Source organism: Rhea pennata, chromosome 7, assembly GCF_028389875.1.
Source record: "Rhea pennata isolate bPtePen1 chromosome 7, bPtePen1.pri, whole genome shotgun sequence".
In the NCBI taxonomy this organism is placed as follows: domain Eukaryota; kingdom Metazoa; phylum Chordata; class Aves; order Rheiformes; family Rheidae; genus Rhea; species Rhea pennata.
Window position 1 is genome coordinate 21,588,437 of NC_084669.1, and position 24,532 is coordinate 21,612,968.

General features: G+C 48.6%; 2 protein-coding genes across 7 annotated transcripts in view; one reads left to right on the forward strand and one right to left on the reverse strand.

Moving 5' to 3' along the window:
* Window positions 1-2,161: 2,161 nt before the first annotated feature.
* Window positions 2,162-17,028, forward strand: WNT8B (Wnt family member 8B). Its single transcript, XM_062580453.1, has 7 exons — window positions 2,162-2,235; window positions 10,910-10,943; window positions 11,678-11,698; window positions 12,295-12,433; window positions 13,829-13,954; window positions 15,813-15,955; window positions 16,380-17,028. The coding sequence occupies exons 1-7, from the start codon at window positions 2,162-2,164 to the stop codon at window positions 16,935-16,937; spliced, it is 1,095 nt and encodes a 364-aa protein (XP_062436437.1). The 3' UTR covers window positions 16,938-17,028.
* The window catches only part of SEC31B (SEC31 homolog B, COPII coat complex component), a 43,488-nt gene continuing 33,707 nt past the window's right edge, over window positions 14,752-24,532 (reverse strand). For 5 of the 6 annotated variants that reach the window (XM_062580198.1, XM_062580193.1, XM_062580192.1 and 2 more), the window contains one exon: window positions 14,752-24,067. In XM_062580198.1, coding sequence (XP_062436182.1) covers window positions 23,888-24,067 — 180 coding nt within the window. In that variant the 3' untranslated portion in view covers window positions 14,752-23,887. The remainder of the gene's footprint in view (window positions 24,068-24,532) is intronic. The other variant, XR_009958951.1, reaches the window with a different exon arrangement.

The window sequence follows — 24,532 nt, forward strand, 5'->3', positions numbered from 1 at the left end:
TCTGTGTTTTGGATCTACATACAGTTATGTTTTCCTCATTTTTGCATTCCACAAATGTAATTTGGCTTAGAGTAAATAAAAATAGCTTATCCCACTGGACCCAATATATGTCCTTCGTTTTCACTTGGTCAAGACTTGTCTGAAATTTTGCATGATTTCAAAATGCTATTGCCATTTGACCTAAGGAACCAAGAAACTCTGGTTCAAGAGTAGTGAAATAAACACTTGGACACTTAGAAGAAACAACTGAAAAATCATCTTCCGCCTGCCATTGAAAATATTTACCAAATGCAGAGAGCATGTGGAAAAAAAATGGTGGCCCATCCTGGGCTCACTCCTTGGGCAGAGCAGCACCAGCCCCATCAGAGGAGGACATGGGGAGACCCAAGGACTCAGGACACCAGGACCCTGCCCAGGGCTCTGCTTACCTTCTCCAGCATCTCCTCCAGCAGCACCAGCACCTTCCTCAGGGGCCTGTTCTCCAGCCCACCCAGGGCACAGATACTTGGGAGCCCCAAAGCATCTCCATGCCCCCCCATTCCACCTCCCAGCGAGCCCCAGGGCAGCATGGCCATCGTGTCTTCTCTGTCCTATGTTCCCCCTTGGCCACTTCACCCTGCATGGGGATCCAAGACGATGGCTGTTGGCAGGGGAGGGCTCTCTCGACACTGCCAGCTGAGTACCTTGGAGGCGTGAGTTAGGCCACTAAAACTATTTGATTGTGCTAAATAACATAGTATTAAAATGATAATTGGGTTTTTTTTCCTTTGCCTTTCAGTTTCTGGGCTTTTAACCTCCATTAGATACATTTCAAGCTTTTTCTCGGTGCATGTAACACCCTGGTTTTTTAAGTGCTCAGGACTCCAGGAGCTGGGGCTTTAATTACTGCCAAATACAATCAGCTTTCCAGAACATGATGCAGGTAGAAGCTACAACTGGCCCTGGCACATATTGCCAGTGGCTGCGTTTTCTTCTCACCCAGGTGTTTGCGAACAGCTAAGCAAATCCCCTTGTGAGAGGGGGCTCTCCAGCGGGCTTGGCGGCGCTAGGGGCAAAGGTACCAATTCCTGTGTGCTGCACCCTGCGTGCGCCCAGCCGGGGCTCCCTGACCCGGGACAGAGATGGTCTCCGCATGGCTCGGTCCAAAGTCCGGCTGAAAGCAAACCTCTGAGGGACACAAGGATGGTGCCAACAGCCAGGTTGAGGTTTTCCTCATTTTGGAAGGCAAGCGGTTATCCCCTGTGCTCGCTCCCTGAAGTGCCCCTCCGCCCCCTCTCTGCTTTTTGCGGCAGCCCCACACTGAAGGCAGAGGAGGCTCCGTGATGGTCATGCTGTGACCAAGGTCAGGGCTTGCGTCCCTCTCTGAGATCACATGGCCCAGGAGAAACATTTTGGCCACCTGACCCGGCACCTGGCACAATGCAGCTCCCACCAGCCTTGCTTAATATTCAGCTCTGGTTCAAATCCCGCTGCAGGGCGGCACAGCCCTTCTGTCTGCTGCAGTGCAGATGAAATGAGTTTGACCGATCTCAGCCCAGTTTTGAGCCAACCACCATCAACAGCATAAAAATCCACTCTGCAGCCATGGCGGGCTGAGAAGATGCAGCTCACACCGCGGAGGGCAGCATGGAGGAAAAATACAGCTCAGCGCGTGAATACGAAAAGGGCCTGGGCTCTGGCAGCAGATCTGCTGGCAACATCACAGCACAGCGGTGGGAAGGGACAGGAACGTGAGGCAGTGGGCGTTTGCGTCCTGCCGCTCGCCTCAGCACCCTGGACGCCGGCCTCCGTTATACCCCTGTGGGCCTGGGGACGTGCCCCTGGGCTTGCACAGGGAACAGGGACAGGGAAGCGAGGCCAGATGCTAGCAACCATGGGACACTCAGAGTGGCTGCAGTGTGTGGCGTAGCAGTAACTGTGGCATGTCCCACACAGCCGGGAGGGAGAGGCTGGGAGCATTTCCACGCAGCTCCAGCAGCTCTTGATCTGGGAAAATCCCTCACCACTAGCTTTTCCAACCCAAAGATCCCCTCTTGTGCACGTTGTGGGAAACCCTGATTGCAAAAACCAAGGGGCAAAGCAAGGAGGTAGTCAGAGGACTTTCTTGCAAGGTGAGGATGGTGTATTGCAGACAGGAGCTGGGAAGAAAGTGCGGGTCGCCATGCCGAGGGTGGATCTACTGGATCTGGCCCTGATTCCTCCTAAATCCCCAAGGGAGACTCAGGCAGACCCAACGTCAGTGAATCATTTTCCAGCCTTCTCCCTAAGCACGCTCCACAGCTGCCGAGAGACCAGGACGGGCGGCCTGGCCCTGAGCCCCCTCTCGCAGCACCTGGTGCACCCCGGCCCCGGCTATCAGCGATGTCCCAGAGGCAGGAGAGCAGGAGCTCGCAGAAGGCAGCCCTTCGAGTCGCCCTAGGGGGATGGAGAGGAAGGCATTTCTGGTGGAGATTGAATCTAGTGATTACTTTAAGGGATTTGCTGTCTCTTTCTTTCTCCCTCTCTCTCTCACTCTCTCCTTCCCCCCCCCCTTTTCCCTCCCTCTTATCCCTTTCGTGGTGCATTTGTCTTCAAGGAACCTGGGGTGTTCTTTTCATCAGCTCAATCTCTCTCTGGCACTTGAGTCCTGATTGGCTGAAGGACTTAGGGGAAAAAAAAATCTTTAATTAAGTAGATAATCTCTTCTTAGGAAGTTCTGCGGCTCCATTTCACCAACCCCCTTTAGCTCTTACTTTAGGATTGGTTACCCTTCACAGAAGTTGGGATTCAGAGGGCATATGCCTCTTCATCACACCAGGAGCGCCGGGTGGAAAGTAACTCTATCCCTTCCCTAATTTTGTTGCGTTTCTTTTTTATTATTATTTCTTTCTTTTCTTTTCCCTGGTGGTGGTACCTAAGTTTTTTCTAGGATTTCCTTTCTCCCTTTTTATTTGGATTTTGTGTTTCACATGGACCCTTATCTGGGCATCTTCTTCCTCACTCCCTTCTTCCAATCCTGCTGTGCCTGGTGAGTATTGGGAGCACCTCAGTCTGTGTCACAGGCAGGTGCTCTTCCCAGAGACCGTAAGGATATTATCCCTCTTCACCTGCCTAAATGTCCCCTCTTTCCCACTTAGCTGAGTTCTGGCCTTTAACGGGATCAGATATTTAACTAAGTTGAAACATGCTCAGTGTTAGAGAGGTTTGATCTAAGCAGAAAAAGCCCCCTTTTTCTCCCTCACCTTTTTGTAGTAATTTTATGGACCAAATCCTGATCTAAAGTAAATTAGAGTAGATTCCCTGAGAGCAGACGTGAAGATCTAGCCCCTCATTTCCAATTGGGAAGATAACCCAACTGGAAAGCCAGGGATTTTTATTATTTTTTTCCAAAGGCTCACAGTCTGCTTATCTTGTCTTAATCAGATGAGGCTTCTCTCTTTTTGCCCAAAGAAGACAGTCACTGATTAAGAGCTCAGAGACAGCAGGGATAACTTGAATGCACAGAAGCGCCACTCTGTAAGAACGGACTGAAACCTGGAGTCCATGGCAGGCACAGGGACGGCATTATGTATGTCTGAAATACAGGTATTTGGATCTCCTGGGAGAAGGAAATTTTGGTTTGGCTCCCTTTTCAAATGGTTCCCCACCACCTGGACCCTGTGAGACCAGTCCCCCAGTATAAACCAGCAGTCATTTCCAGTGGGCCTATTGCTCTGTCCTCAGGGTGGTTTTACTTTGATTTCCAGAACCATTTTACAAGGCAGACAGAAAAAGATTACACTTGCACCAAAGCTAGTATTGTTCCTTTCTGGTGTATACCTGACCCATTCTCATATGGAGGTGGACTCAAGTGGCCTGGCTCTGCAGGTATTTTTTCATATGCAATTTCTACTGAGTACCCAGTCTTCATTCATTTTCTGTGATGCCCTGGGGAATCTGCGCAGTGGGTTACAGCCTTATCTCTAACAGCAAGGAAAGTCTTTTCCCATTCGGTTTTAAAATCCCCTGCCTACCCCATAGCAGATCTCTATATAGAGTTATTACCACGGATGGAGAAGCCAAAATTACAGAAAGAGAAACTCAAGACTAAATGATAATTCACTCCTGTTAGGCTGGGAATGAAATCTATGTTTTCTCCTCCCTTCCTTAAAAAAATACGCCGCTGTTTGTATGTCTCTGAATATTTAGAATAGCAAACTCGAAATAAATTCCCCATCTTGAACAAGGAGAGTATGTAATATGTGGCATTTTCAGAAGCACAAAGTGTAGCTAAATACACAAATCTCAGACATTTTCAAACAAAGTTGAATGTCTAAGTGCTCTATGTACCTTTTGGAAGTTTTTAAGGGAAAAGTTTATAGCTCAAGACAGTCCTTCTTCTCTAGACGTCTTGCTAATAGGTCATGATTTTCTGAGAGAAAGAAATTTCAGGAAATACTGCAAAATTTTTGTTCTTCATTATCCTGTTATAGACCCTCTTCCTTAATTCTTGAAGAGAAAAAAAAGTAAGGTTCATGGAAATTGTGCAAAAATCCTGCTTGCAATTCTTACTGTTCTTTATCTGATCCAATAGTTTGAAACGCAACACAATTTTTTTTATGTGATCTGATCACATGAATTTGGGGGGAGGGATGGAAATTTAGGTCAATATCTAATATTTTTTATATAGGTGGTCACTTCCTTTCTCTGAATGTTTATTAGAAACCTCTGGTGATTCTATTGTATTGGCTAGGTTGGATGGCCAGCATGTTTCTAGACAAGGAAAATGTCAGGGTTGCATTTAGGAAGAAAAAAAACAAGTATATTTAACAAAATAGAAAAAAAAGAGAAGAAGAAAAAAAAGGTAAAGGCCCAAATGTTAGCAAATTGCCTCCTAATCTCCTGTCTTGTGGGAATAATGCAACAATCTCTATTTTGCCTCTGATTGTTTTTTTACTCTTCAGCTATGAGGTTGCGTCTAATTTCCAGTGTCCCTATTTTTCTAATAATTTGGGAGGGGGTAACTAAAGATCAAGATTCAGATCCAAAGTGAAATTGGATCCATTTTCTGTATTTACAATAATGACAGTAAAGATCAAAATGCAATCATATAATTTTCTGAAAAGAGAGAGCTGGATCAGCAGTTCACTAGTTTGTTAGTGGATGATCGAGTATCAAACCAATATTTTAACGGGACACTTGACTAAGACTCTGGGTATATTCTCAGTGATGAAGATTGGTGCTCATTTAACATAACTGAGGAGGGGAGTGGGGAGTGCAGTTATTGGTAAAACTGTAACTGAGCTGAAATTGTCAAAAGCTTATTCGTGTTTCGTATGTATAAAATATAATGGGATAGCTGCTTGGCAGGTAATTTGCTGTTGTTTCCAACAGAACAATATTAAATAACACCTGCAGTAGCATTCATTAGCTTTGATATAATTCTGTAGGAGAGGGTGCAATGAAACGTCGCTTGCCCTAGATTTGTTTTTACCCTGGGTGAGCGGAGTTGAGCTGCAGTTAGTGAAGACTCACACCCTGCGCCAGCTCCTGCTTGGGCTGTAGAACGGACTGAAACTCTCAGTGGGACCCTTCTCTCGCTACCTGCAAGGTCTATCTGTACTTCTGTTTTAGCCCACATAACACTTTCCTGGAATTTGAAGGGGGAATAAAAGCACATCAGTTAGCTGGAATCCCCACAAGCTGTGCTGAAGCAGAAATATCATACCAAGAGCTTCCTTTCATGTTTTAAATCAATGTAGCAACATTGAAATTGCTGGAATTGGGCTGCTTTACACCAGTTGCTGGTGTACAGTGGCATGGATACATAGTAAAGAAACACACTACAGAGGCAAAAATGAAGAGAGATTCGTTTTCATGAAATTCCCATGAGATTCCCATTTATAACACAGAGATGACGCTACTGCTGTTGTCTATAATGCATTATGTTTGTGGCACAAGTGGCAAAATTGCTCTCTGCCACCACTGGAGAATATATCCAGAATAGAGATGTGTTTTTCTTAGCTATATGGTATGGGCAAAGACAAAGCACAGAGAATTTGCTTCCATTATTACCTTTTGTTTAAACAACAGAAATTCCAGCTACTGCCCAGCCATACAACTGCCCTGCAGTGCGTAGTGTCATGATAGCCGCTGTCCCACCTTTTCCTCAGTACACTTGCAGCTGCAAGAGTTAAACATAGGGGGTTAAGCGTATGAGTCTAAATGACTCCTTTACATGCCTAACTCCTACAAACCCGCTTTGCAGCTTACCTGCTGATCAGAGAGCCCAGGGCAAATGCCTTCTGTCTTTCCAGCTTAATAAAAATGTTTAGAATATCCTGCTGGGAAATTGCTACTGTACCGTTTGCTCAGCTGCAGATGGTGAATTGGCATATCCTGGACTTGGCTTTTTTGTGAACCTCGAGGTTTATCCTGAGAGGAACAGACCCTCTGCTTCAGTGCAGTTATGTCGACTGACATCTGCTAATGGGCTGGTTCTTTGTGAACCCTGAACTTGTGGATTACTGTCCTCCTCCAAAAGCCACCCTTGCAACTGCTCAGGTGTTTCTAACCCAACGTGAGGCCAGCAAGGCTTTGAAACAGATACTTCCAGTGGGCTGTAAATTCAGCGTTTCCTACCAAGGACGTGGGAAGCAATGCAGATGGGAGGTATCTCTTGTATTGGTCTCAAAAGTAGGACAAGAGAGGACTTGTTTTCTCTTAGTCTTGCCTATGTGAGGACATTGTACCAGAATTTTCTCACAGCTGCTCCCTGGGGGGTCAGATTCACACTGACACCATGATGAGCAAGCTAGAGCTATTCCTGCAGCAAAGCGCTTGAGGAAAAGGCAGAAGACAGGAAGGAAAAATGACTTGTTCATGCAACTACACAGTTGCATTAAGATGGGGACCCATGGAGCTTACAAAGTCTGAGAAAAGTCTGAAAAGACCCAGGTTCATGCCCCTATGTGAGTCAGGTCACCTGATGCTCTAATCACCAGGTGATGGATCCCATCTCTCTGAGTCCCAGGAAATATTTAATTAGCTGTACAATGCAGAAGCGGCTCCCAAAGGAAAATTCCACTGCAAAACAGCCATCAACTTAGTGGAAAAGCGCTCGCAGGGGTTGAAGAACAGCTGTGTTTGAATCCCTGGCCTGGAACAAAAGGATAAGGATTGCCTATCCTCACACCATGCCCTGGCCACAGCCATCTTCCTCCTGTTTTCACCCAGAGGAATCTTTCCCAATGCAACCTTCACTGTGGGTACATTTCCACCAAACAAACAAACAAACGAAACAAAACAAAACAAAGGCCTTTCCAAAGAGAAACTTTGAAAACTAGGTCTCTCAACTATTTTTAAACTCTCAACTAGTTCTGAACAAGGGACGATACTTTCACTGAATAACAAAGATCAGATTTCCTATGATTTTGCTCAAGCTACAGTACCTAGATCTCCTTCTTGCAGCGTATCTGAGAGGACCTCCATGAGGGCAATTCTAGCTAAAGTGAATTGGGCTCACTGACCTCCAGAGCAGTTTTCCAGGGCAGGGACACACCCTCACTGAATCTCTTGTGTGCCAGGTATCTCTCTCCATTTTGGATTTGTATCACAACAGGACAGTGCCTTTGTCTTAACGGCAATACCTGTGGCACCAAAAAACCCTACTTGAAAACACAGAGATGAAAAATATCCAAAGCTCCTTCACTTGCCTTCCCATCTCTCCGGGAGGAGGTTCACTGACCAGCTGGACTGCCAGCTCTCAGCTGAAAATGCTGCAGAGTATCCCTACAGCACCCATATCCAAACCTTCCTTCCTCGCGCACCCCCAGCCAGTGTCCGTCCCTGATCTGCCTTTTATCTGTGTGCAGAAAAACCCCAGGCCACACAGCCATGCGCAGCACCTGAGCCCCACAAGAGCAGCATTGCCAGGCACTGGGGCCAGGGGTCTCTGCCTAGCTTCTTGCTAGAGCTTCTCTTGTTCCTCATCGAAACGGCCGGCACACGTAGCTCTTGAGTGGCCTATGTGCTAGCAAAGGGGCATTAGTCCCCTAGGACAGGGAATGCCTGCAGGGCTTGCTGGTGCCATTGGGAATGAGATGGTGTGCAGCAGTCACCTTACAGGATGGTCTCTCCCAGCCCAGGCTATGCGTGGCTGTAACAGAGCAAGGGAAGGGGCACGTGCGCCTGGACTGCACTGGCCTGGGCAGCTGCCTTTGGGGCTGAGGCATCAGCTGCCCTTCGCTCTTTTGCTGCAAAGCCTGGTGGCCATGGCACTTTGGGGAGCAGGAAGAGCAGTCTAGAGAGGGGAATCTCCAGCTCTCACAAGCTTGAGCCTGCAGGCAGACATAGGATGTCCCACAGCCCTTGGGCTTCAAATGCCAATGTGAGGGCAATGAGAAGGAACTGAACTGAAACTGCAGTCCTCTCCTGCCATTGCTGACCCCTCTCCCCAACTCTGCTGCTAGGATTTTCAGGGAACGGAGTGGATCCCAGCCAGCAATGTAACAGAGACAGAGAAGCAGAAACCAAGGCTTCAAGCTTCACCACACTCCCGAGTAGCCCAGTGCTCAAGTCGGGTATGCAGCCCCACTGAAGGGACTGAGTGCAGAGGGCTCTGTGAGGGCTAGCTAGAAGGAGAAGGAGAGGAATCCTCCACTAGGAGACAACAGCGCACATGGCATGTGCTAACATGCAGTTTCAGTGACAAGTCTAGAAGAGCACCCTGGGAGGAGCGACGCAGGAACCCTGCCCACCAGCAAAGCATTACTTCAGTCCTTTCATTCTGTTAAGCACAAAAGTGTGGAATGTGACACAGCTGCCTCCTCTCCCTCTTTTCTGCTGGGGGGAAACCTGTTAAAACCTAGGAGCCATGCACACCCACAAGAGCCCTGTCTGCTGCCTGACCAGCACAGGGCTTGAGCAGGGGATAATCTGTCTGAGGAGCCATGTCTGGGGATCATTTGCAAACAGCTGAGAGCTCCAGTTCTGTCCCGATGCCTCACAGATGGGTCCAACCTTCCACCTTCCCCCCGCAAAAAAAAAATAAAACAGGAAATTCAGGGGGAGCCCCTTGAAGATAGGTTAGCACCCCTTGAAGATAGCTCATCTTCAGCAGGCAGCTGCTGGCTGAGGAAAGGACAGAGCCTCCCATCACTAGGGCTGAAGTTTGGTCCACAGCACCCTGATGAGAGCTGCACAGAGTGCCCCATACCAGCAGTGATGGCCAGGGCTTTCAGCACAGAAGAGTCAGGTGGGAGCAAGGAGCCAAGTGAGCTACTTTGCCTTTTCCTCCCCTCCCAGCTGGGAGTGAGAGGAATGGATTAATGACCTTGTTGCACCACGGCAAGCCACTGGCAAGCAAAAAAGAGGAGCCAGAAAGCTGTGAAATTGACTTTAAACTTCTGTAATTTGAAAGTAAATGTTAGCGTTCCTTTTATTTGCCTTCCAACATCCTTAGGGATAGGGCCCACATTTTGAAGATTTTTCCCTTCTGTACGAAGACCAGGAACTGCCGATCCAAAGAAGAAAGATGAGAGAATCATGTGACCCCAGAGCTGAAGGTTTCTGGAGCCCAAGACTTAAAATCAATTAAAACAGACCCCAGCATTTTCAGTGGAACAGTTTTCCATTAATAGTGGCAAAATCCAGTGTTTCACAGGAATACTTACAAGTAGACAACTTTTGAAACAGTTCATCTTGATTTTCGTATTTCACTTAGAAAACAGAGAAATTTTTACTAGCACTTTTCAAATTATTATTAAGCATCAAAAGATACCACATACCACATCACAGAAAGGAAACCCTTTTGAGGTTTTTTTTTTTTTTTTTTTTTTTTTTGAGGCCAGCTGAAACCATCCCCATTTTAGTTTTTCAGAATTGCTACTTTTCATTTTGATTCAAGATAGGAATAAAAATATCCTGAACTATTTATTTCATTGATGAACTCCCGAGGAACACAACCTCAGCAGCGCCTGTGCGCACCCAGGCAGTGCCAGCTGCGGGAGCCCGAGTGCAGCGCGGGACAGAGGGTGCAAGGCGCAGGAGCACAGCTCCGCTGCCTGATTTGCTTCCTGAGCAACCGGGACAAATTTGCACATTCCTCCCTCAGCACAGGGGGGATGACTGGGCTGCTCAGCAGCATCAGGATGATAAACATGCCCAGCGAGGCACTTGGCTAGTGCTGTAATGGCCATCAGAGAGAGACTATGTGCCAGTGGAGATCAGGGACGCTGGGATCTGGGGGATCCCATGGGGGATGGGCACTGTGAAGGAGCAGCAATGCAATCTCCTGCTGCAAGATCCCTTACGGAGAGGTGAGCTGCCACGGTGCTGGGCTTGGCAGCACTGGCACACAGGGAGGCACCAGAGAGGCTTACATGGAGCTAGGCTGAGCTGAGCAGACATTCGATAAGGAAAAGGGAAAGGCTGTGAGAACAGGAGAGCACCAAAAATGGGGAAACTGGTGTGAAAAGCAGCAGTGAGGAGGAGTGAGAGAAGGCAAGGGTATTGCAGCTGGGGGAGGAAAGAAGGTGAGCAGGCAACTGGGCTAAGGGAGAAGAGAGAAGTGGGATATCACCCTCTAGGGGCTGGAGCAGCCGTGGAGAGGGAGTAGGGGAGATCAGCATAAGGGAGAGGGTGCTAATCCTGTGGGAAAGACCCAGGAAGGCTGAGACTGAGAGGAGGGATTGCCAGGGCTGGGTGGGCAGGGGGGGGTACAGCCTGGGCAGGGGGAGGAGAAGGTGCTCTAGGTGACCCTGCTTGAGCAGGGGGGTGGACTAGATGATCTCCAGAGGTCCCTTCCAACCTTCCTGATTCTGTGAGGGATGGAGGTGAGGCCAAAGATGCCTGGAGCCAGGCAGTGATAGAAGAGCCCTGGGATGCCAGGTATTCTCCAGACCCTCTACCATCACCCCCTCTACACTCACACTGTGTCTCTCTCTTCCAGGTCAGTGAATAATTTCCTGATGACAGGCCCCAAGGTAAGAGAAATCCTTTTGATGCTCATCCCCAGCTCCACTAAATCAGGAGAGGAGGAGGCTCAGCATTTCCCTCTCCTCTTCCTCCAGCCTTGACCAGCTCTATCCTAGCACTCAGTTTTCCAAGGACAATGCAGAGGAGAGCCAAAAACAAACTGGCATAATCAGTATTTCCTTACTCCTTGGGCTGTGCCATCCTTGATCAAAGGCAGGCCAAGGGCTCTTTAAGCTGCTGGGGTCAGATTTGGGAGATGTGTCTATTGATACCAGCTGAGGATCTCACCTGTCATCTATTTCTTCCGAGTGATCAGGTTACATCAGGACCTATGCTCATTGAGGTGGAGGAGCACTTTCTGTGGGTTTTGCAAAACATACTTTCCCAAGGAGCACAACTGGACTTGTCAGGATCTTTTTCAGTGTTTTTGATCCCCTTCAGAGGATGTATTTTCTAGTCAGCTGTAAAATTCATTCCAAACTTTTACCCCTCCTGAAAAAATCATCTTTAAAAAACACAGCTATTCCTCAGAAACACCTCCAGACATGGCTAGCTCTTGCCAGACTCATGACACCATGATGGAGCAATCTTGCCCCAAAGCAAAGCCTGCCTCCCTGAGGCTGTGGGAGCAGGAGGCAGGCTGAGGGGCCTGTGGCCTGGAGCTCCCTGATCTCTGAGGGAAAGCCAGGATTTCCCTAGTGTGGCTGACAGCCAACACCTCCACTTGCCCTTCTCCCTCCAGGGAGACTCAGGTTCTGACCCAGTACCGCAGAAAATGTATTTCCTGCTGCTGCTGCTGGCAACCATCAGTCTTTGGGGGAACTACATGTCTTGTTGTTACTGTAAGATGGTGTAAGAGTCCTTTGCAGTTGAAGCACAGCCTCTCCTGTGAGAGATACTGGGACCGTGCTCTCTTGGGGGTTTGTGCGCTGTGCTTCTCCATCCATCTAAACCCCGAAGCATCACATATCCCAGCACACAGCACATCCACCTTGCAGGGCAGGGCAGGAAAACTATAGCCAAGTCAGCCTCACAGCTCGGTGGGAAGCGGCTGAAACTATACCAACTTTGCACTGCCTGGGGTGGAAACCAGAGCATCAGGCTGTTAAGTGACTCTCCTGATGGACCTCCAATGGCCTGGGAGCAGCCTAGGGGTATTTCCCGCACCACCACCCCTTACACACAGTGCTGTCTCTGCCTGCTAGCCAAGGAATCACAACTCCAGTCTTGCAGGCTAATACTAGTCCCAGGGGTACGGAAGCGGTGCCCATCTGTGTGTCAGGCACCTCCTCTCCCCCACCATTAACATGGTGCTGCCTGAGGAGGCATCTCCCCTTCTGACTCCTGCTCTGCTCCTAGGCCTATCTCATCTACTCCAGCAGCGTGGCAGCAGGGGCGCAGAGCGGCATCGAGGAGTGCAAGTTCCAGTTCGCATGGGACCGCTGGAACTGCCCCGAGCGGGCACTGCAGCTCTCCAGCCACAGCGGGCTGCGCAGTGGTAAGGAAAGCATTGGATACCACTACCTTTGCTGCAGGTTAGCGCCTAGGGGGGGTCCCTCTGCTCTTCACAAGTGCCTCTTTTCCTTCTCTTTCTCCACCTAGCATGTCTCTGTCTCAGGAGGGTCTTCTCCCCAGACACAAACTGGTAACTAGCTTCCTGACATGGTGGCCTCGCAATGCCAGCGTTACCTCAGGACTTGCTGGGGCTCCAGCTGGCGCGAGACAGGAGGGTGCAGCCAAGCCTGGCCCAGCCAGCTCCTTGAGTGGCTGCCAGCCCCATGAAGGAGTGTCGACGAAAAATGCTGCAAGAGCTGCCAGATATGCTGGATCCAAGTAGTGCCTGTGGAAAGGTTGTCTTGGAGAGGCTGAAAGCCAATGGGGGTGAGGGAGAAAAAGGAAAGAGATTTGGCTAAAAGGAGCAACAAAGAGCTCTTCAGTGGCTGTGCTCTAGCCAAGTGGCAGGAAAGGGAGGGAAGTCTTCCCACAGCTTCCTGGAGACTGAGATGTCAGAGTTACCTTGGCCAGAAATCCAGCACCAGTGACCCATGGCAACACAAGGCACGGAGGTGCCATCACTGTCAAGCCAGCCCCTTCTTTATGTATTTGCAGGTGCCAGAAAATGCTTCAGTGTAGACGAGAGTCCTCTAGACCCATGTATGCTGCTGTATTCACACCTGTCATGTACAGGCAGGACTTGGTTATGGGGGAGGGCCTGAGGACTTTGGTGGGAGTGCTAGTAGATGAAGGACCAGAGCCCTGGGCAAAGAGGGACATGTTTCAAAACCTGAGAAAGATTGCCTGGGGCCCTGAAGAGGAAATTGTAGCATGAGGTGACACCCTTAAGACAGGGAGCAGGTCCTAGGACTATTTCTGTCTAGGTTATCTGCTCAAATCCAGACCTTGCTGATTATTTAATGTAAGCCAAAGGCTCAGAAAAGCGAGCTGATATTCACCACACAGATCCCAGCAGGCAATTACAAACATTACCCTGAGCTCTGGACACAGGCTCAGATGGGCTGCAGTGCATGAGCTCTCTAATCCTTGCAGAAAACTACTTCCTCTCTGAAGTGTATTAGCAAGAGATGGGAGGCATACTGGTCTGTGCTGCATCCCTGTTGGTGAGCTCCCATGGTGACAGCCAAAACTCATCTATGCTCTTGAAAATGACACAAGTCAATCTGGATCAAAGTTGGCAGCTTCTGTCCCTCTGCAGGTCAAGCCAAGACCAGGCTAATATGACACACAGGCCTTCCTCTCCAACCCACAAAGCCCTGCCCATCGCAAATCTCTTCCTACTCAGTCTCCTGCATGGCGTTCTAACTTAGCATTTCTAACATTGTACTCACCATGAAATCCTTAGCACATCCCCTCTCCTTGTATTCCTGTTTGACAGCCAACCGAGAAACTGCTTTTGTCCATGCCATCAGCTCTGCGGGCGTCATGTACACGCTGACCCGGAACTGCAGCCTGGGGGATTTTGACAACTGTGGCTGTGACGACTCCCGCAACGGACAGCTTGGTAAGGAGGAAGCAAGCTGCAGTCCAACTCTTGTGTCCCATACTCTGGGGAAAGCTGTTTTCCTCTCCCGCATGGAGGCTTGAAGAAACAGCTCCTTCTCCTGGTCCCAGTACCTGCAGGTACTTCCAGAACAGAGCTTTGTCTCGCTTAAATCAAAGTAGCTCTGTGGAAGTTAATGGAGCCACCTCCAAATTACACCAGTTGAGGCCCTTGATGTTTTCTATTACCTTCTGTTAGAGAAATAAAATGAGCTGGAAAGTGGAAGGGGGTGGCAGTTCCTCTGGTTCAAATCAAGAACAACTCAGTTTAAACCACTGGAGGGCATGGAAGCATAAGACAAGCAGAAGAGTGGATATAGTGCCGTATATCTAAATGATACATCAGGTTAGAAAAGTGTAGATCAGGGACCTTAGGGCTCTCAGGTTTGCAGTACCAGGGTAGCCTAGGAACCAAATTACTAGAATTACAGGAGGAAAAGTAGGGTGGCATCTACAAAGCCCCATCAGTATTGGTGCGCACAGTCAAGAGAATCACTGTGGCAGCACACAGCCTTCACCCCATCACTGTCATAGCTGTACCCAAGCCTGCAGCTATGGACCTTCCCTTTGTGGGGAACCCCAGGACTTCCAGGCTTCACAGCTCCAGGTCTCCATTCACCTCTCACGGAAAACATTACAGTGTTTGTGTTCTGTTTTGAATGGAAATAAGCCACATTTCAAATTATCAAAGTCCTTTAAGAGCCGTTCACTGCCCAACAGTGCTAGTCGGTTTAAGACAAATTCAACAGAAGCGCCCAGTATTTAGTAATTTGTTTTATTGGCTAATAATCTTAAAAACAACCAGTGCTTCTCAGGTACCTGATATCTGGAATGGCCCAACTCTAAGAAAGCAGGACTTTTGGGCAATGATTCACTGAATTTTAACTTCTCTGGAAAACTGAGTTAGTCATGCCACACCTCTTTCCCCCCTCCCAAAAAAAACATATATTTTTCATGAAAATTTTCATTGTCAATTTAAACCCTTGAAAGGCAACAGAAAATACGAGTTTGTCCAAAACAGTATGATTCAGCTCTAAATGCCGCTGTGCTGACTCAGAGTTGTCATAGCTGGGCTTGTCAGTCCAGCTTTTCTCTAGGAGGAAAAGAAACAAACCATGTGCCATGTTTCATGTCAGCTGAGCTAAATTATCAAGCTCAAGTTAGAAAAAGTAACTTCCATATCTTGTTATGGAGTTTCTCAGTTCTGTGCTGACTCCTTTGTCCCTTTATGATAATTAGAAAAATAGATCCATTTGAGATACCCAACATCAGCCTGGGATCCTGGGTATACCAGAAAGAAGATCTCCTAGGTACACATGTACCAGAGTTGGTTTGTTTCCTAGAAAAGGGGAATCTGTCCACTCTGACAGGATGTGTAAACCAGTTAACTAATCCATATTGGCAACCTGTGCTGGACAAGAAAGATGCTCTCTCTAAAAGTCAAACTGAACCAGTTAAAGTCACAGGGGGTGCCTTTGAGGGAAGGGGGATAAAAGACCTACTGCCTCACCTGTACAAACCTGTTAATGCATGGTAATTAATAGCTTCTGAATCCTGCTCTAGAGAAAGTACAGAAGTCCCTGGGCTAGTAACACAGGACATCCCCTCCCATTGCCTGCATGAACCACTTCATGTCCAAATCTTTGTAGAAATGGCATGAACCAGAGAAGAGAGGATCTGGGAGTATACTAGGCAAAAGCTGGGTTTTCTCCCACAACCCCATTCCATCCATCATTTCTAGGACCCTTTCTCATCCTTGGAGCCACAAGTCAGGAAAGGGAGGGATTTCCTGAAAGTGCTCACCTCGTCTCTTTCCCTAGGGGGACAAGGCTGGCTGTGGGGAGGCTGCAGCGATAACGTGGGCTTTGGGGAAGCCATTTCCAAGCAGTTTGTGGATGCTCTGGAGACTGGACAAGATGCCAGAGCTGCTATGAACCTGCATAACAACGAGGCTGGTAGAAAGGTGAGCCCCATCTCTACTTCCACATCTGGGCACCAGCTTTGCTCTGGCTATTCACTGCAGAATTGTGCTTCTTTCTGTGGCTAAAAGCATGTGCTCAGAAGAAATGATTACCTTGCTGAGGAGAAAGGGAGGCATCTTCAAAGTACAAACATGATCCATGTTGTTTGTTCTAATGTAGCCAATTCTCCATGATTACAGTGTTAACTCCTGTCTGGTGCCCTCTCCCTCCTAATGTACATAGTGTCATACCTTGGAGAAGCAAATCTGTGAGCTTTAAAACAACTGTCCCTTGGCACTGCTGTTGTCCATAGGAAATCCCTCCACAGGCCTGGAGCCAAACTTATCTTCGGGTTGTAGTATAGAAATGACCCCATCAAGTCCTCTGGGCTTCTTCCAAAGATCCTTTTCTCTCCTCATCCTGCAGGCCGTGAAAGGGACTATGAAGCGGACATGCAAATGCCACGGCGTGTCTGGGAGCTGCACCACCCAGACCTGCTGGCTGCAGCTGCCTGAGTTTCGGGAGGTGGGCACCTACCTCAAGGAGAGGTACCACAAGGCCTTGAAGGTGGACTTGCTGCAGGGGGCAGGGAACAGCGCTGCCAGCCGGGGGGCCATTGCTGAAACCTTCAGCTCCATCTCCAAGAAGGAGCTGGTCCACTTGGAAGATTCTCCTGACTACTGCCTGGAGAATAAGACACTGGGGCTGCTGGGAACGGAGGGCAGGGAGTGCCTGAAGCGAGGCAAGGCTCTCAGCAAGTGGGAGAAGCGGAGCTGCCGGCGCTTGTGTGGGGACTGTGGGCTGGCAGTGGAGGAAAGGCGGGCTGAGATGGTGTCCAGCTGCAACTGCAAGTTTCACTGGTGCTGCGCCGTGCGGTGTGAGCAGTGCCGCAAAAGGGTCACTAAGTACTTCTGTGTCCGCAAGGAGAAGCGGGAGCGGAGTGGGGGTGGTGGAGCCAGCCGCAAGCTCAAGAAGAAGCTCTAACTGTCCCCTGCTCCTTCATGGTCCTGTTTGCCCGTCCTTTTCCCTTCCCTTTCTGTCTCCCTTGCAGCCCCCAGCACCATTTCCTTTTGGCTTAGTTTTGTCCCACTTCTAAACAAGGCCTCTTCAGCCAACACCATCTCACTAGGGCTTGGATAATGGAAAATTACTGGCATGAGTCCCAGGGCCATGTCCACACAGGGCATCTTCCACCAGTGGAAGTGGCTGATAACTTCTGGAAAGACCATAAGGTGTTGACAAAGCAAAGTAAGATTTGGTCCCTTCAACCTGGACTCACTGTTTGGTGACTCTGGTTTTATGGCAGAAAATACAGCCCATCATTTTGGCCTGTATTCTCTCAAGCTTGTCTGCTTCCCCAAGCAAGCAAGATCAACACTCAGGAAGGCATGACTAAGTTCAGATGACACCACCTGATTGAGGCTACTCAGGGCAGTAGTCCCCAAAACAGAAAAGGCTTGTTTGATATATGCCTTTTTTTGTATCAAAAAAAATGAGGAGAGGGACATTAAAGTAAGTAATTGTCACTGCCTTTTAGTAGGCCCTACACTGTGAGGGCAGACAAAAAGCGCTTAACTCCTTTCTGCAGCAAGCCAGGCTCCAGGAGGGCCACAAATTCACATCCCATCCATTCACAGATTTGCTAAGCTCTCCTGTGCCTTTCTTTACATTTGAGGGACTCCAGCAGCAAGATTTCAAGCTGCTGCTTCACCTGCCCATTAAAGAGCTGCCCAAAAGAGGAATCCTATCATTTGCTTTCACACATTTACTCTGCATCTTCTGAGCCCCCCATTTGGCCAGTCTTTTCACACAGCACCCCAACCAAACCCCTTGAGTGATGCCATAAAGATACCCTCATACTTCTCCTAACCTTCACTCACAAATCTCTCCCAGAGAGGAGCTGACAGCTGAGCCTATTCCCCACCTCCTGGTGTACTTGCTAAGCACTCTTACCCTGTCAGCTAGCTAACTAACTATTTCTTCCTAGCCTGAGAAAATAATGTCAGTTACTATTTAATGGTGTTGTAAATAGGAAAGTGAAGCACTTTGAAGTTTAATTTATTGCACAGTTACTGTGATGTATACATAACAGTTTTTCTCTACCACTTATTGTATATATTCTATAGGCTAAGCAAGCAGCAGGAAGATTTGGTTGATGCATCTCTGTTCCCTTGCCATAGTTGAGGTAGGGAGGGAAGAGGCTGTCAGCTGCAGGCCCTGGAGTAGCTTACTGCCTATCACAGTGATTTCCCCTCAGCTATGAGCTTACTGTCTCTTTGCTGTTTGATGTGTGTTTTAGACAGATGAGAAGCCAGCAGAGCTAAGTAACTGGCTATTAGACCTGTCATGTAGCCAACGTTTGTAAGCCAATAGCCAATGCAATAAATCAGTAGCCAAGTGCTTGCAAAATACTGGTGTGTCTAAGTGGTTGGGATTTTTTCATCCAATTGCACGTGGATAGATGTGGTTACAGTTCTGAAGACAAACTCAGCCACTTAACCTTTGGTGGGCAGAAAGCATCAGAAGAGTCATTTCCCTGTACCTAGCACCACCTCTGCCCCTACCACGAGTGGAAAGGGCCTACTCCCTCCATAAACTTGTCTGAGGTTGCATTCAACTGCAATGCAGCTACCTGGGAGGGGCAGATAGGGCCCCAATTGCACATTTCAGAGATGACAAATCAAAGACACTCATCAATCATATCAATCCATATGGGTCTCTTGGTTGGCAAACATCCTCTTGATATCAGGACTACTTTGCTGGGGATAGAAATTTGGACCTACTGAAAACCTGGGGTTTGCAAGACTGTTGAATGACACTGAAGCGTCATTTCACATGCGTTAGAACAAGACTGTTCGCATCAAGCAATAATTTGGTCCTTCAAAAATTGCAGGAAAGAATCTGAGCTCATCCTCAGGGAAAGCTGAAACACTTCCACTTCACACACAAGCCACCAGTTGTTTGTTCAAGGGTTCTTATTAGTGCAAGGACCCCCCTGTCCTAGGTTTCCCTTGCACCAATATCAGCAGATCCTCCTTCCTGCCCTGCCTCCATCTTCCTGCAGTGGGGATATGTTCTAAGGCTGAAAAGCAGAGAGCTGCTGCCTCTCACTCCACAGGGAAAGACTCCAGCAGAGACTGGCTCTGATGGTGTCAGGCTACAAGGTACAGAGGACAGCTTCTGTCCCCTTCTCGGCCCTCTTAGCCCCCCTTTCCAAGGCCAGATCAAGAAGAAAGAAAAGGAGATGATGTAGAAGTTGCTCCCCATTTCTTCCCCATCTCTAGTACGTGACAGGGTGTGTGACCCCTTTCCCCTCTTGCCTTCATGATTGCCCCACACAGTTGCCCCACGAAGGCTATAGCACAGCTCAGAATGTGCCCTCTTGGCACGCTGATGCCTACCAGTGGAGGGCGGATGTGCCCCACTCTCTGTGGCTACCAGAGCAAAGGGGCACGCAGGGGGCATTACAAGCGGGGGCCTCACCACCGCACACTTTTTTTTTCCTGGGACAAAATGGAGACACTGCAGCTGCAAAATGTGCTGACCTCTGCTGCAGGTCAGGCCCCGGAGGGGTCCTCCTCCTAGCCAAAAGGAGCCCTTAGTGGTAAAGGCACTGCTGCCATTGTGTGGCAGGATTGGATGCTTCCATGTATTCATTTCGGTTTAATGAAGGCGCATTCCTCAGAGGAGAAATATTTACATTCAGCTTCCCAGGTGGTCACCTTCGCCCAGATGACACACAAACAGGCAGCCCCCCGCTCACTTTTCCAATCCAAACCTCTTTAGAGGGCTTGAGGAGGAGGGGAGCAGAGGGAGGGGGGCAGCCGGAGGAGCAGAATAGAGAAGGGAACAAAATGCTAATAAATCAGCCAGCCAGCCCTTTTCCCCTCCTCTCTGTGGAGTCAATGGAAAGTGTCATTTCACATGCTAATCCCCCTCCGATCTCTTCACAACACCTTTTCCGAAAAGTGTTTGGGAAAAGTCCTTGTGGCCCGTTTACAGCTCCCTGCCGCTTCGGATTCCTTCTTGTCTAAGGCCGCGGCCCCCGTGTGGGTCTCTCCCTCCAGCAGGGCTCCTTACAAAAAAAATCTCAACAAAGACTTTGGAGTTCATCAGCCTCCCACTGAAATTCACAGCTGCTGAACAAACTAATCCCCTCTCTTGGCCTTTCTTCCTTTCAATGAGTTCTTGGCTTCAAAGACACTTTGGGAAAGGACTTTGTGGGGACTCACACTGCTCCCTCAATAGAAGTTAGTGCAAGCATTATCTTCAGAGCAAGTGGCTTTACAAACAAATACTGCCTAACAATCTCAGCCCCTCCAGCTCCCCCAAACACACACAAGCCTAGCCTGCAGACATGATGTTATCTGCAACAGGATTAGAGCTCAGCTCACTCTGTGCCCAGGGATCTCTTCCTACTGCCCTCCCCACCCCCCAGCTCTTTGTCAACCCAAAGGCCTTTTCACCCAGCAGAAAACAATTTTGCTGTTGAGCAGTGTAGGATGCTGCAGGAGCATGTGCCCACAGGAAAGTGGACAATGCCAAGCAGCTGCTGCCCATAAACCAGAGGCTGTTAGCAGCAAGCAGAGATAGTGCTGTAACTAGAACAGCTTCTTCCAGGGGGTCTGTGAGCCAGCATATGGCATGAGAGCCCTAGATACCTGAGTTGTCCTTGGCTCTGCCACAAGCCCCTCAAGGACTCTCAAGGTGGATCACCAGCGCCCTTGCCTGATTGCTCTCCAGTGCTCACTAGGGTAAACCTGGAGCAGAACTGAGCAACAGTGGGGCAAAGGGGACAAGCAAAGGCAGGTTAAATAGCCAGTCCCTGCATAAGTCCATGGATAGTAGAAGCAGTACACTGGAGGGAACTCAAGAGCCAAACACATCTGAGAAATACAACGAAAATCCAGGCTTATTTCTCCATAGCACAAGTGGCATGAGTTAAGGAAATAGCCCAGGTGGACTGCACAAGGTACTATAACTGGATCCAAAAAGGCAAAATCTAAAGAAGTATGAGGCTGTTAAATCTTGTCAGAAAGTCTGAGGACTTTCCTTATATACAAATTAAGCACATGAGCATCTCTGGGGCTACCTGCTTGCTTGTTCAGCTTCAGAAAGGGTCATAACACAAGGGTAGCTCATGAAAAACAACTTGCATCTCCCTGATGGGGGACAGCTGGAGAGCTGTCTGATTGGGAATTGCTCCCAGGCCCTTGCTGTAACATCTCTGCAAGCAGGACTCCCAGCTGGTATTTGCCTCTGTGAGCAGCAGGACCAACAAAGCAGTTTTTCCTGTTTTTATGTACCGTGTCCATACACCTCAGATCCCTCATAAATCCTGTTCCCCTTTCTAGCAAGGATCCTTACAATATTCCCCAAACACCAAGCAATCTCTCTAAACCTTTGCTTCCTCCCAAGTCCTCTAACCAGAAGCCAGGCAACAGACCTACTTATTTCATACTTTTATATGTGCTGACTGCCTGGCCCATGCATGCACACTAGCTGGCCAGCTGGCAGCAAAATGAAAACAACTATTTTGAGCTTATGCTTTTTTTTTTTTCCCAAAAGCCAGATGGATAAAGTATGGAAAAATCAAAGTCCTGATCTTTCACTTCAGCCTTCTTACCTGCAGATGAGCTTAAACAAAATTGGCCAATAGATTCAGAAATTGTCTAATGGTAAGAGCTGACAATTCAATGGTATAAGTCTAATTTACACAAAGGGAGTCACATCCTCATGCTAGTTTAAGAGACATGGCTTTAGTGGTGTAAAGCAGACTTGCAGCAGGAAAGAATGTCATCCAGGACTCTGTTTACTTGCTGACATACTTTCAAGTCCTGATATAAAGTGCAAAATCCCCATGATCATGGCAAAAAAAAAAATCACTGTGATTCCCCAAGGGAACATCAGCCACCCCAAGGCCCTTCTATCTGTATCTGATGCAGACAAATAGTTACAGCTGAGGAAGGTGAACTGGAGAAGAATGGTTCTCTGACCTGCAGCTGTGGGCAACGAGTAAGACCTGAGGTCTTACTACTCCAGGATGTTTGCTGCCCACACTAGCAGAGCCTAGAATCTGTTTTGCCCCAAACCTGGTTGAATTCTTCCCCTCAAACACAGCTGAGAACTCAGAGGGTGGCCTTGAAGATTGAGACAAGTCTCCTGAAGCTGGAGGTGACAGGTAGTTGCCTGTAGGCCCAAGCCTATGAAAGACGCTAGCAGCATCACAAAACACAGCTTTTATTTCACTGTTCTGTAATCTCTCAGTGCATCAAACCGCAGCAATGGCAACAGAACACAGCAGCAACAAGGAGGCACTTTGACCTGGCAAGGAGGGAGTAATCCCTGCCCTGCTCTCTCCCTCTTCTGACTCCCCTCTGTCCTAAGTCTCACAGCAGAGCAAGCAGATTCGCATAAGTCACTGAACCAGGGACCCAATAGCAGTATCACTCAAGCAGCAAGCAGAGGAAGCAGGGGGCAGGCTGCAGCCGAATGGTGGGAAGAAGCCTTGCTCCAGCTAGGGTCTAAGGATTTATGCTGCCTGTTTAGTATGAAAGAGGGTATGAGCAAGGGAGGGAGGAAAAGACATACACACACACAGAGGTGCCCTAAAATCTCATTTACCTTCCCAAACTTCTTTCATGGAACAAATACGCTTCGTTAATTTGTTTCAGCCCAAAGTAAATGCCACAGTGACAAAAAGCCTCAGAACAGCCCTGTCTCCTCGAGACCTGACAGCATCACCCCCTGCAGCATGTTCCTATCATCATAGTGCCCAGGGCCTTTGAGAACTACTCTCACACATATCCATTACTACAGGCAGAATGCACCTACTACACTTGTAGCAATGAGCTGTCTCCCCCTGTTCCAATCTGGGCTGTTCAAAGCAGCTTAAGGGGACTCTTTAAAGAGACTTGTACAACCCCTGCTGCTTCTAAAGCCCTTAGACTGTCTGGAAATCCCAATGGGGGAAGCCTTTAGATAACACTTGTTGGCAACAGGCCAACTGTGCTAACATAAAGGAAGTGAAAAAGGCCAAGAGCCAGACAGTGCAGCTTTCAGCCCAAACACAGGATGCTGCTGGCTCTGGGGAGGAGCACACTGAGCAGGAGTCCAACCTGGCAATATTCCTGAGGGTGGGAGAGTCCCCAGAGTTGGAAGTGTGTGGGGGAATAATCCTGGGCCTGAAACAAAAAGGTTCAAACTTGGGGAACCCCTGGGAACAGGGGAAAAAAGAGCTAGAGGAGAGAGTAGAGGGTGCAGAAAAGGCTATGGAAAGAGAGGATTGAGTGCAGAAGAAAGAGACAGAACCAAAGTGAGCCCAGAGCAGGCTGGTAGTCAGCCCTAGTGGTAGCAAGGTAAGGGGGCATTGGGGAGAGAGAAAGAGTCAAGGATTAGAATGAAGAGGAAGGAGGAATCAAGAGAACTTGACTGCAGCCCAGTGGAGCAGGATCACTCCAGCTCAAGTCCCAAGGGAGCCCTGCTGTCACCCAGGACCAGTTTACACAGGAGGAGGGAATAGAGCCTGAGGCTCTTCTGTCTAGTGGTGCTGCAGGTACCAGTCTTTTTTGCCTCCTCCTGAAAAGTAGTGTCAGCTTGGGAGGGAGTTCCCTCTCTTTGATGGGGGAACAGGGAAGAGGAAGCTAATGAAGAGCAGTATTTGGAGGATCTCTGTGCAACCTGGACAGCCTGAAATCAAGACCCCTAGGCTAGGAAGCAGCCTCAGATCAGTAAAGAAGAAAGATCCAAGAGATCCATGCCCCAGTGGTCTGTCTGGAGAGTAGATGGAACCAGGTGCGCTGGCCCAGAATGGTTCCAGGCACTGGCACAGACTTATTTCTCCAGAGCCAGAGGGAGAGTCCACAACCTGCAGCACATCAATGCGTAAAGGAGTCCACTAGCTCAGTGCATCACTGCACCAGTTGCTCCAGATTTTAGACATTCAGCTTGCCAGCAATGGTCATGAGGACCTTCAGGATGGGCATGAAGCCAGACACCTCACTGAAACTACTGCTGCTCACCACTTGGGTGTGAACCAGGAGACCTTGCTGGTAGTTCCTAGCCTCAATGCAGCGGGCAATCTCGTGGAGACCCATCAGGATGGTTGGAGAGAGCTGTAGGGAGGAAGCAGAAACACATCAATGTGCTCAGCACTGTAATATAGGCCTTATCCCTCCACACCCTTCCTTTCTGCTGTCCTTCTCACTCTCATCAAACACTGTACCTACAGAGCCAGGCACTGGCATAAAGGACAAGCTGCTTCCTCCCTCAGTTTCCCAGCACAAAACACACATTAATCCAATACTCATACTGGATTACAGTAAACATAGGTCCTCGATAATGACATTCCAGCATTAATTATCTAATGTATTTTACAAGGTCACAGGTCCATCTAGCACAAAATCCTGTCTCTGTTTGGGCCCAATATGGACACTGACGGAAGTGTTATAATGGATCCTATCCATGATATATAATGCTCCAGCAGTTGGCATCAGCAGTTTAGGAGCTCTCCAAGTTGGAGGTTACACTAGGTTCCTCTAGTGTAATAATCACCCCCGAATTACTCCTTTACAAATTGT